We start from the raw sequence: 13544 nt of genomic DNA, 5'->3' as shown, positions 1-13544 counted from the left end.
TTGTGCATCTGTAAAAGTTTGAGTGTTTTCGGTGACAAGACAAATTTCTTCAGCCTCCTGAGGTTGAAGAGGCGCTGCTGCGCCTTCTTCACCACGCTGTCTGTGTGGGTGGACAATTTCAGTTTGTCTGTGATGTGTACGCCGAGGAACTTAACTTTCCACCTTCTCCACTACTGTCCCGTCGATGTGGATAGGGGGCTGCTCCCTCTGCTGTTTCCTGAAGTCTGCGATCATCTCCTTTGTTTTGTTGACATTGAGTGTGAGGTTATTTTCCTGACACCTCACCTCCTCCCTGTAGGCTGTCTTGTCGTTGTTGGTAATTAAGCCTACCACTGTAGTGTCGTCTGCAATCTTGATGATTGAGTTGGAGGCGTGCATTGGCCACGCAGTCGTGGGTGAATAGGGAGTACAGGAGAGGGCTGAGAACGCACCCTTGTGGGGCTCCAGTGTTGAGGATCAGCGGGGTGGAGATGTTACCTACCCTCACCACCTGGGGGAGGCCCGTCAGGAAGTCCAGGTCCCAGTTGCACAGGGTGGGGTCGAGACCCAGGGTCTCGAGCTTAATGACGAGTTTGGAGGGTACTATGGTGTTAAATGCTGAGCTGTAATCGATGAACAGCATTCTTACATAGGTATTCCTCTTGTCCAGATGGGTTAGGACAGTGTACAGTGTGATTGCGTCGTCTGTGGACCTATTGGGGCGGTAAGCAAATTGGAATGGGTCTAGGGTGTCAGGTAGGGTGGAGGTGATATGGACCTTGACTAGTCTCTCAAAGCACTTCATGATGACGGAAGTGAGTGCTACGGGGCATTAGTCATTTAGCTCAGTTACCTTAGCTTTCTTGGGAACAGGAACAATGGTGACCCTCTTGAAGCATGTGGGAACAGGGGATAAGGATTGATTGAATATGTCCGTAAACACACCAGCCAGCTGGTCTGCGCATGCTCTGAGGACGCGGCTGGGGATGCTGTCTGGGCCTGCAGCCTTGCGAGGGTTAACACGTTTAAATGTTTTACTCACGTTGGCTACAGTGAAGGAGAGGTTGCAGGTTTTGGTAGTGCGCCGTGTCCGTGGCACTGTATTGTCCTCAAAGCGAGCAAAGAAGTTGTTTAGTCTGTCTGGGAGCAAGACATCGTGGTCCGCGACGGGGCTGGTTTTTCTTTTGTAGTCCGTGATTGACTGTAGACCCTGCCACATACCTCTCGTGTCTGAGCCGTTGAATTGCGACTACTTTGTCTCGAAACTGACGCTTAGCTTGTTTGATTGCCTTGCGGAGGGAATAGCTCCATACCGCATCGCGGTGCACCTCTCACATTTTGTAACAATGTGGCGGGCTCAGTATAGCTCCACATTGGCATGATTGGTTGACTAGGTGAGGTTCTGTATGAACACAGTCACTTCCTTGACAACTTCCCTCAACAGTTTTGCACTGCTTAGTGAAGTGCAAGAAGTATGAATGCCCTGACTTCTGCAGAGGCCATATCACCGTAAATACTGCACGGCCAATGCAGACACAGATTGACCGTGCAGCGCCTTTATGGTGATGTGGCCTCTGAGGTCAGGGCATTCATACTTCTTAACCTTCGCAGAGCTGTTGTCAAGGAAGTGAGTTTTGTGTTTTATACAGGACCTCCCGCCCTCACCTACCAACCAATTATGTCAATGCGGAGCTATACTGAGCTCTCAGTGTTACAAGATTTGAGAGGTGCTAGGCCTAAATTGGCTCTCTGAGCTATGTATGTGCATGCATCCTTGGGGAGAAAGGAGGTAGAGGTGAGGAGGACCTGTGTGAAAATAACCACATTAAGGATTAGCCACAATAGTGGAATTTGCAGTTAGCCTTCAAAATAGAGGTCCCCCTATTGAAAGTAATTCAAATGGATACAAATAGTGGAATGATGTAATATTTGAACTAGATATTGATAAAATGTCTTAATGTTGTTAGGTACACCCATCTAGTATCGGGTCAGACCTGCCTCCAGAACAGCCTGAATTCTTCAGGGCATTCTACAGGTGTTGGAAATGTTCCAGATTCAGAGATTCATATTCTTTATTTAACCCGTATTTTACCAGGTAAGTTGACTGGGAACACATTCTCATTTACAGCAACGACCTGGGGAATAGTTACGGGGGGGGGCATGAATGAGCCAATTGTAAGCTGGGGATGATTAGGTGACTGTGATGGTATGAGGGACAGATTGGAATTTAGCCAGGACACCGGTGTTAACACCCATACTCTTACGATAAGTGCCATGTGATCTTCAGTGACCACAGAGAGCCAGGACACTCGTTTAACGTCCCATCCAAAAGACGGCACCCTACACAGGGCAATGTCCCCAATCACTGCCCTGGGGCATTGGGATATGGGCTAAATAGGGAAAGTAGTAGCAGGGGGAGGGATGTCCAAAAGGGATGTTGGTCCATGCTGATGCGATGGCATCATGCAGTTGCTGCAGATTGGAAGGCGGTACATTCATGCTGCGAACAACCCATTCCATCTCATCCAAAGATGTTCTATTGGGTTGAGGTCTGGCCACTGTGCAGGCCACTCTAGTAAACTGAACTCGCTGTCATGTTCCAGGCAAAGTTTTTCCACTCCTCAATTGTCCAGTGATGGTGATCGCGTGCCCCCTGGAGCCGCTTCTTCTTGTTTTTAGCTGATAGGAGTGGAACCCGGTGTGGTTGTCTGCTGCAATAGCCCATCTGTGACAAGGATCAACGAGTTGTGCGTTCCGAGATGCCGTTCTGCACACTGCTGTTGTACTGCGCCGTTATTTGTCTGTCTGTGGCCTGCCTGTTTGATTGCACGATTCTTGCCATTCTCCTTTGACCTCTCTCATCAACAAGCTGTTTTTGCCCACAGGACTGCCGCTGACTGGATGTTTTTTATTTATCACACCATTCTTTGTAAACCTCAGACAATGTGCGTGAAAAGCCCAGGAGGGTGGGCGTTTCTGAGGTCCTGGATCTGGCACACCTGTCACCGTTGATCATACCACGCTCAAAGTCGCTTAGGTCACTTGTTTTACCCATTCAAATGTTCAATCGAACAGTAACTGAATGCCTTGATGCCTGTCTGCCTGTGCTATATAGCAAGCCACGGCCATGTGACTCACTGTCTTGTAGGGAGCAATCAATTTTCGTGAACAGGGTGGTGTACCTAATCAAATCAAGCTTTTTGTCACATGCAATACAACAAGTGTAGACCTTACTGTGAAATGCTTACTTACAAGCCCTTAACCAACAGTGCAGTTCAAGAAGAGTTAAGAAAATATTTACCAAATAACCTAAAGTAAAAAAATAATAAAAAGTAACACAATAAAATAGAGGCTATATACAGGGGGCACCGGTACTGAATCAATGTACGGGGATAAAGGTTGGTCGACATGTACATGTAGGTAGGGGTGAAGTGACTGCATAGATAATAAACAGCGAGTAGCAGCAGTGTACAAAACAAATGGGGGGGTCAATGTAAATAGTCTGGTGGCCATTTGATTAATTGTTCAGCAGTCTTATGACTTGGGGGGAGAAGCTGTTAAGGAGCCTTTTGGTCCTAGACTTGGCATTCCGGTACTGCTTGCCATGCGGTAGCAGAGAAAACTGTCTTTGACTTGGGTGATACACTGGCTGGTGAGTGTATCAATTCAACAAAACACAAAAAAGCTACATCTGTTAATCACACTGTGGATGTATTATACTTTAGTATTGCATTGGGGGCATCTGTGGATGTATTATACTTTAGTATTGCATTGGGGGCATACTATATGCACTGTAATGCCTTACCTATGGATTTTGGGTCCATGAAACGGGGCATCAGCCTACTCAGTGACACCAACAGAACACAGCTGTGAAGAGCTTTCACAAATGTTAGCGTCCTAGCTCTTATTGTAGGACTCTGAAACCACTATGAAATGAGACACAAAATATCACCAGTAAACCTACTATGTGGTTTCACAGTCCCACAAAGAGCTACAACGTTATTTGTATAAACGCTTCAGAATTGTAATCTGTTGGAGTAACTGAGTAGGCTGATACCCCGTTTCATGGGCCCAAGATCCATAGGTAAGGCTGTATTTTAAATATTTTATTTTATGGCTTCTATTTCTTGTGGAACTTGACAAATAACACCTGGGGACATGGCAAAAACTCCATCAACTGAAATAAAATACTTGTTCAAAATGCATAAAATTCCCTTTCAATATTCATATTTTGTGGTTTTAAGGTAAAAAGGACACCTTACCTTATATTGAAAGCCTTTTGGAATCCACATTTTACACTATTTTACACTAAATAAGTAGTGATATATCCTGGCGACAGAAAGGGCACCAATTGGAAGGAATGACCCAATTATTTTATTTTGTGGAAATTATATAACAACATTCCGACCTTGTTCAGCATTCTTTATATTGTCCAAATATGGCATATGGCATCCGTTTAAATCGCTTTCAATTAGGGACTTTTATTTTGAAGGCGAGCCACAAATTCCACAATTGTGGCTAATCCTTATTGTGGCTAGCTTCACACAGGTGAGAGGATCTATCCTATAAACTTGGAGCCAAATACGGGAGTGTTCATTGACTCCCAACATCCATGCCATCGCACCACTACACACCAGACAATTCTACCGTCCACAGTGAAATGGCAAGAAAAACGGACGTCCCTTCCCTTTATTACGGTGAGTAGCCTAACCTAGGCTCATTGAAGTAAAGTGTGTCACATTGATGGGGTCTGTTATTAAATAAATATGGCACATTAACTGCGTGTGTAGCAATAGCATAGGTGAGAAATTGTACCCTCAGATATCCTACCGGGCCGGCACATGATATTTCTATGGTATAACGGGAAATTGTTTTCAAATATTGTAAAAACAACAGGGAAAAGGGATTTTAAGTCTATTTTTGTATCAGGGTATTATGGTGTTAATTTGACCACTAATTCTAGCGCGTTCTCGAGCCTCCTTGAGCATTCCACCTGCCATCCAAATGCATTGATTAGAAAATGTTGGTCTATGGGACATGATGAATGCTAGCTATGACTTAACAATCCTGCGTGAAATCCTCAACTCCGCATTAACTTAGCTTTGCTATTTTGGTCCGCCGTCCGAATCGAAGCCGCGGAGGTTAACCAATGGCAGGAGCCGCTCGCCTGCGTATTGCCGGGGATGCAACTTTGTTGCTAAGACGTCGTGTGCCGCTCGCGCACAGGGCAAATCTCGGCGCGGTATATATGCAGGATGGCAACTGTACTGCAACCTCATCTGACAGTGAACTGTAACGGAACCCTCTGTGTTTAACACTATTCATCATTTTTTGCCTACTTTTATAGGCCAATGACTGTATTTGAGTTTAACTAGACGACCCAAATTATTTTACTGTTGCTCTTTGCACACTAAACCTTAAGCACAAAACACACAGGCAGTCTATACCCAGGTAAGTGCGCTGAGAATTTGAAGATGATGCAAGAAAGATTTTCTATTATTGTCAACATTAAAGTGACCTTCTCTATTTTCTGATGCGTTTCACAAAAAACATTCCTAGTCTACTTCTGGTTTTCAAGGACATTAAGACACCACGAAACACTGTAGCCTACTGGCTATTGTTGCTGTGTTCATAATTACAGAATATTTCCCTCTGCTCTACTGAATACCAGGCTCTCTGTGACACAGTCGATTGGTTCTGGAGTGCCAGCTGGATACAGCAACCTGCACTGTTTTTGGAGTGCAGTATCATTCTGCTCAGTCAAAATAATCTGTCAACTATTGTCAGGTGTGCATCAGAGGAGACTGGTGGGAGGTGCTGTAGGAGGATGGTCTTATTGTAATGCCTGGAATGGAATGAATGAAACGGAATCAAATATGCGGTTTTGGTATGTTTATGTTTGATACCATTCCAGCCATTACAATGAGCGTGTCCTCCTATAGCTCCTCCCACCAGCCTCTGGTGTGCATGTGTATAGTCTGCCATTTGAGTGAAAGAGTTGGATGTGCACCAGACCAGTATATACCAGTATTATGTTCACTGGCCTGCATGCCTTAGCAGAGTGGGGAAATGGTTTTCTCTCACTTGAACAATCCATTGTTGGAGGCATTGAAGCAGTGCAGGTGTGATGGTGAGGTGTGTGAATGTGTTCTGGGGTAGAGCTGGGCGATATAGACAAATCTAGATCACTATATATTGGCTGAATTATCACGATAACGGTCAATTCAACGATAAGTTTAACATTAATGTGCACCAGTTATTTTTTTTAATATTACCCCTAAAACTACTACTACTTTCAAAGTTGTGACTATCATTGTTCCGTTAGCCCATATTAGCAGACTTATTTAATTTCTAACTTAACGATAAGTAGCCTTTACTAGAGGAATGTTATCAGTAAAATGTCCTTGATAAATGGTCGGTTTGGTCGGTATCGATAATTTGCGGTTTATTGTCCCAGCTCTATTCTGGAGTGTGTTACGGGCCTCAGATCAGTTTCAACACATTTACATGGAGTGTAAAGCACTGGTACTCTTTCTGTGGTCCTTGAGTCAAAGTCAAGCTGTTTGCTGACAGTGATTTCCTCAGGGTTCCATTTCCAAAGCCTGGCACTTCTTCTCTTGCCCATGCAGATTTAGCTAACCTTGCCTGAGACCTGAAGTATCCCAGTGTCAAGGCTTTAGTTCAATGGGCTAACATGGTCTCGATTCGCACTGATGACCAGGGTTCAGTATCCACTTGGTGACAGTAAAAACTCCAAAGGACAGACATCACTGGATTGTGTGTCATTTCCTAGGTGACTACAGTGTAGGGCTGGAGGTGGTGCAGTGTAGCGAGGGAGAGAGGAGGCCAGTGTGTCTTTGTACTTGGAGAAGTTTCTCTCCCCTGTTTACAAAGGCTTATGAATAATGAAGCAGCTCCCCCGTGGTGTCTCTGCTGCATCGTTCTGATCCAGAGATGTGGTTTTAATCTGTTAGTTTCTTCCCTCGAGCTGCCTGGCAACGGTGTGTGCGGGAGGGAAACCGCTGACAGTCCTCCTAATGGTTGCGGTATAAGGTAGCTGTGTGGTTCCTCATGATTTTCAAAGGCTATTATCTCCTCTGAAAGATTTCTTTCTTCTGAAGAACATATTTTCTCTGCATGCTGCTGCTTCCCTGTCTCTGTACCTGTTTTTCATTTCTGTCTTCTCACAGTTTACAGCTGTGTGTGTGTGCCCACATTGAAATGAAGATAATGATGATCCATGAGGAAATTAATGACCGAAAACATTTGTTTGAGAATAAAGGCTCAATTCCAGTGAGAGGACACTGCATATTGCAATAGATAATATGCTTAAGACATTAGAAACCAACCAATACAGACCAACCAAATACACACTTTTGCAGACCATATCAACTGCCTGAGTTCTGTGTTATAGTTACTGTAATAGCCACAGGGATTTAGTCCATCGACTGCAGTTTGTTCTGGCTTTGCATCAATCCAGATGTGTTTTTTAGAGAACCTCAACTATTAAATCCAAAAGGCTGTGAGGCACAGGCTGTGAGGCTCTTGGCCCAGGACAAGCTGGCCAAATTCTGTGTGCTTCAACTAGTCATGTTCCCAGATCTGTTTGTGCTGTCTTCCCAACTCCTTACAGTGGCTTGTGAAAGTATTCACCCCCCCTTGGCATTTTGTTGCCTTACAAGCTAAAATTAAAATAGATTTTTTTGGGGGGGTTGTATCATTTGATTTACACAACATCACTTTGAAGATGCAAAATATTTTTTATTGTTAAACAAGAAATAAGACCAAAAAACAACTTGAGCGTGCATAACTATTCACACCCCCAAAGTCAATACTTTGTAGAGCCACCTTTTGCAGCAATTACAGCTGCAAGTATAGTGGGGTATGTCTCTATAACCGTGGCACATTTAGCCTCTGGGACTTTTGCCCATTCTTCAAGGCAAAAATGCTCCAGCTCCTTGAAGTTGAATGGGTTCCACTGGTGTACAGCAATCTTTAAGTCATAGCACAGATTCTCAATTTGATTGAGGTCTGGGCTTTGACTAGGCCATTCCAAGACATTTAAATGTTTCCCCTTAAACCACTCGAGTGTTGCTTTCGCAGTATGCTTAGGGTCATTGTCCTGCTGGAAGGTGAACCTCCCTCCCAGTCTCAAATCTCTGGAAGACAAACAGCTTTCCCTCAAGATCTTCCCTGTATCCAGCGCAATCCATCATTCCTTTAATTCTGACCAGTTTCCCAGTCCCTGCCGACAGGGAAAAACATCCCCACAGTGTGATGCTGCCACCACCATGCTTCCCTGTGGGGATGGTGTTCTCGGGGTGATGAGGTGTTTGGTTTGCGCCAGACAGCATTTTCCTTGATGGCCCAAAAGCGCAATTTTAGTCTCATCTGACCAGAGTACCTTCTTCCATATGTTTGGGGAGTCTCCCAGATGCCTTTTGGCAAACACCAAATGTGTTTGCTTATTTCTTTTCTTCAAGCAATGGCTTTTTTTCTGGCCACTCTTCCGTAAATCCCAACTCTATGGAGTGTATGGCTTAAAGTGGTCCTGTGGACAGATACTCCAATCTCTGCTGTGGAGCTTTGTAGCTCCTTCAGGGTTATCTTTGGTCTCTGTTGCCTCTCTGATTAATGCACTCATTGCCTGGTCTGTGAGTTTTGGTGGGCGGCCCTCTCTTGGCAGGTTTGTTGTGGTGCCATATTCTTTCTATTTGTTTTAATAATGGATTTAATGGTGCTCCATGGGATGTTCAAAGTTTCGGATATTTTTTTATATTTCTCCAACTTTGTCCCTGACCTGTTAGAATAGCTCCTTGGTCTTCGTGGTGCCCCTTGCTTAGTGATGTTGCAGACTCTGGAGCCTTTCAGAACTGATGTATGTATGTATGTATGTATGTATGTATGTATGTATGTATGTGTGTGTGTGTGTGTGTATGTGTATATATATGTGTGTATGTGTATATATGTGTGTATATATATGTGTGTGTGTATATACACATATATGTGTATATATATATATATATATATATATATATATATATGTATATGTATATATGTATATATATATGTATATATATGTATGTGTATATATATGTATGTGTATATATATATATATACTGAGATCATGTGACACTTAGATTGCACACAGGTGAACTTTTATTTAACTAATTATGTGACTTCTGAAGGTAATTGGTTGCACCAGATCTTATTTAGGGGCTTCATAGCAAAGGGGGTGAATACATATGCATTTTTCTTTTTCTTTTTTGTAAGTTTTTTTTTCTTCACCAATTGGACTATTTTGTGTATGCCCATTACATGAAATCCAAATGAAAATCAATTTAAATTACAGTTTGTAATGCAACAAAATAGGAACAACTCTAAGGGGGATGGGGGGAGAAATCAGGACATGCGTTATTCTGGAAAACCTGTGAATTTTGGGAAATCATTTTGCAACCCTACTCTTGGTAATTCATGTGTGGCAGTCAAGTTGTTCACTACCTTCCCGAGTCAGTTTGGATGTTTTTGCCACCAGTAACATCTCCTCATTATGCTTGTAAACATCTCACCAAATGGTAAAATCACAGATATGAATGAACATATTTTAGGTGAGGCTAGAGAATAAAAGGCTTGAATTATTCAGTGTTTTAGGAATTGAGATTGAAATTTTTATGAGGTGACATCAATAATAGATTTTATTTTAAATGTCTGTGTCGTAAAGGTTGATCTATCTCCACTGTATATTACACTTGGTTACCCTCAAATGGGTGGAAGTCATCATGAGAAGTTAGGCAACACACACAAATGGAAAATGGAACAAAGACAGGACATGAGTTGCTTGTTCTTGTGAATATAACTGTACAACAGGTTTGTTTGCCTTGTCTATTGGTGCTCTCTCTTCTTGCAACTGTCAAATGACAGTTTTCACTTGTGGTTACACATTTATGTCTTTACCTTGTGAGTTGTCAGTCTGTAAAGATCCTTGAGACATCCCTACCCCATTGAAGTTGACATTTAAAATGGTAAAGGCTAGGGTCAGGTATGGGTTCTGGTTAGGTAGAGATGTCCCAAGGATGCTGAATGGCACTGATCCTACATGATTATAGTAGACAATACTATACCGTAATTGGTTGTGATAACAATTGTTATCATCAGATTAATAAAGAGCTGCAAGCTGTTTTTTCTCTGTGAAAATAGAGATAATCTTTACCTTTCATCCTCACTCCCTAAACCTAAAGGATTTACAGAGCTCCCAGATAAAAACTAAAGCATGAAACACACTGAGATTCTCACTGCCGATAGCTACTTATCACAGGCTGGTGATAGCTACTTATCACAGTGGGAGGCCATTCCTTTTCTTGCTAGAAACAAAAGCTGTATCACTGCACCAAATTCCCTAGTTTCAGACTCCTAATTATCCTTACACCTCTGAAGACTCTAGGCACTTCCATGCCAGTCGGATGAACATGTTTTATCTCTGAACACTTAAACTTGTTTCTCCACCGACTGTTGGATAAGAGGAACCATGGGCTGTTTACAACACTCGGTGGAGACTAGAGATCCTGACTGGCAATTGCATGTCCAGCATGAGACGTGCCATTAAATTATCCTGACATTAACACAACCCCCAAAAAGAACAAGTGTTAAAGTGAAACAAATGATAAAGTACAACATCTCTCATGAAATAAAAAATTATGAAAATAAGTGTACAACATAAGACACAGTGCTTTCGGAAAATATTCAGACAGCTTTTTCCACAGTTTTTACGTTACAGCCTTATTCTAAAATTGATCAAATAATTTTTGTTTCTCATCAATCTACAAACAATGCCCCATAATGACAAAGCGAAAACAGGTTTTAAGAAATGTTAGCAAATTTAATAAAAATAAACATACCTTATGTAAATAAGTATTCAGATCCTTTGCTATGAGACTTGAAATTGAGCTCGGGTGCATCCTGTTTCCATTGATCATCCTTGAGATGTTTCTACAACTTGATTGGAGTCCACCTGAGGTAAATTAAATTGATTGGACATGATTTGGATAGGCACACACCTGTCTATGTAAGGTCCCACAGTTGACAGTGGATGTCACAGTAGAAACCAAGCCATGAGGTCAAAGGAATTGTTTGTAGAGCTCCGAGACAGGATTGTGTTGAGGCACAGCTCTGGGGAAGGGTCCCAAAACACACCTACTCATTTAAAGGGTTTTTCTTTTATTTGTATTATTATTCTACATTGTAGAATAATAGTGAAGACATCAAAACTATGAAATAACACATGGAATTAAGTAGTAACCAAAATATATTTTATATTTGAGATTCTTCAAATTAGCCACCCTTTGCCTTGACAGCTTTACACACTCTGTGGAAACTGATCTGCCGGCCTACGAATGGGAGGCGCCACCAGTTGCCCATCCTTGGTGTAGGATATGTATCTGGATGTGGGGCAGTGAGGGATTGTCTTTGGAACATCGTTTTTAAGATGGGTTTCTGAGAGAAAGGGTGAGAACATGATGCATGTATGTGTAAGACACCTTCTCCTAGGTGCTGTGTGTTCAGACGGAGGGAGCAGGCAGGCAGGATTATCTCTGGGTGACAGGATGGGATTATCTCTGTCCTCAGACAAATCACTGTCCGAGGACAGATAAGGCCTTGCCAGCAAATAAACATCAACACACACACATCATTGACAACACCACACCAATAGCCCTCAAACACTTCCACCGACATGTAGTCTGTGAAGACAGGCATATATTCTGGCCCCTATTTACTGTACACTGAACAAAAATATAAATGGAACATGCAGCAATCAATGATTATACTGAATTACAGTTCATATAAGGAAATCAGTCATTTGAAATAAATAAATTAGGCCCTAATCTATGGATTTCACATGATTGGGAATACAGATATGCATCTGTTGGGCACAGATGCATAAACAAAAGGTAGGGGCGTGTATCAGAACCTGTCAGTATCTGGTGTGACCATTTGCCTCATGCAGCATGACACGTCTCCTTCGCATTGAGTTGATCAGGCTGTTTATTTGTAGCCTGTGGAATGTTGTCCCACTCCTCTTCAATGGCTACATTCCAAACACTTAAAAGACACATCCTATCCCCTCAGCCCTCAAATTAAGTGGACACTTCTGATGACGTCTGACAAGTATACACTTGCAGGGCAAGGGGCGAGGGAGGAAGGAATGATTTTTGAATGGACCGCCCATGCCCGGAAATTTGTAACTCGTTCATCCAGCGATGATTGTGTTTTCAGCCACCGGTAGCTTGTGGGTGCTTTATATGCGCTACAGTCAATTATGATTGCATGTCTACTTATATTAACTATATCATTATTAATATACGCCTACTGTATGATAGCTAGCAAATGAATTAGCTAACTAACGTTAGCCTGCCTAGCTACTTCTGAAGAAGGAACATTTGTTTTATTTCTACAATTTCCAAAAGCTAACCAATCAAAAGCATACCCAATTGGTAGTAGTTAGTCTTGTTTCATCGCTGCAACTCCCGTACGGACTCGGGAGAGGTGAAGGTCGAGAGCCATGCATCCTCCGAAACACAATCCAACCAAGCCACACTGCTTCTTGATAGAATGCCCATCCAACCCGGAAGCCAGCCGCACCAATGTGTCGGAGGAAACACCGTACACCTGACGACCTGGTCAGTGTGCACTGCAGCCGGCCTGCCACAGGAGTCACTAGTGCGCGATGAGACAAGGATATCCCTGCTGGCCAAACCCTCCCTAACCCGGATGATGCTGGGCCAATTGTGCGCCGCCCCATGGTCCTCCCGGTCACGTCCGGCTGCGACAGAGCCTGGGCTCGAACCCAGAATCTCTGGTGGCACAGGTAAGGCCTTGCCAGCAAAACTGTGATGCAGTGCCTTAGACCACTGCGCCACCTGGGAGGCCCTTGGCTGAATTTTCTTAGCGGATGTACAGTCATCGCGAATTGAATTATGGGGTGTTTCAGGCCCAAAGTGAACATCATTTTACATTCGCAAACTCCATTTAAAAACGAGGGCTGAGGGGCTTATGATGCAAACTTCCCTTGCTGGGCTAATCATTTGGACCGACGACATATGACTGCGGGGATTCCCCCAAGGGCTGAGGGTTTAGGGCCGAGGGCTGTCTGAGTTTGCAACGCAGCCAGTGGCAGTGCGAAGTTTCTGGATATTGGCAGGAACTGGAACATGCTGTCATACATGTCGATCCAAAGCATCCCAAACATGCTCAATGGGTGATATGTCTGAGTATGCAGGCCATGGAAGAACTGGGACATTTTCAGTTTTAAGGAATTGTGTACAGATCGTTGCAACATGGGGCTGTGCATTTCCATGCTGAAACGTGATGACGGCGGATGAATGGCACGACAATGGGCCTCAGGATCTCTTCACGGTATGTCTGTGCATTCAAATTGTCATCGATAAAATGCAATTGTGTTCATTGTCAGTAGCTTATGCCTGCCCATAGCATAACCCCACCACCACGGGGCACTCTGTTCACAACGTTGACATCAGCAAACCGCTCGCCCACACGACGCCATACACACT

The 13544-nt window shown here is 43.3% G+C and overlaps 1 protein-coding gene across 1 annotated transcript in view; it reads left to right on the top strand.

Annotated features, from left to right (window-relative positions):
- The first annotated feature begins 4556 nt into the window (after nucleotides 1-4556).
- Nucleotides 4557-13544, top strand: part of LOC106599157 (choline transporter-like protein 5-A) — a 69253-nt gene continuing 60265 nt past the window's right edge. Inside the window, exon 1 of the mRNA XM_014190269.3 lies at nucleotides 4557-4676. Within this exon, the coding sequence (XP_014045744.1) occupies nucleotides 4592-4676 (85 nt within the window). The 5' untranslated portion in view covers nucleotides 4557-4591. The remainder of the gene's footprint in view (nucleotides 4677-13544) is intronic.

This window comes from Salmo salar, chromosome 03 (genome assembly GCF_965601325.2).
Source record: "Salmo salar chromosome 03, fSalSal1, whole genome shotgun sequence".
Lineage (NCBI taxonomy): Eukaryota > Metazoa > Chordata > Actinopteri > Salmoniformes > Salmonidae > Salmo > Salmo salar.
This window is presented reverse-complemented; position numbering and strand designations above follow the sequence as displayed.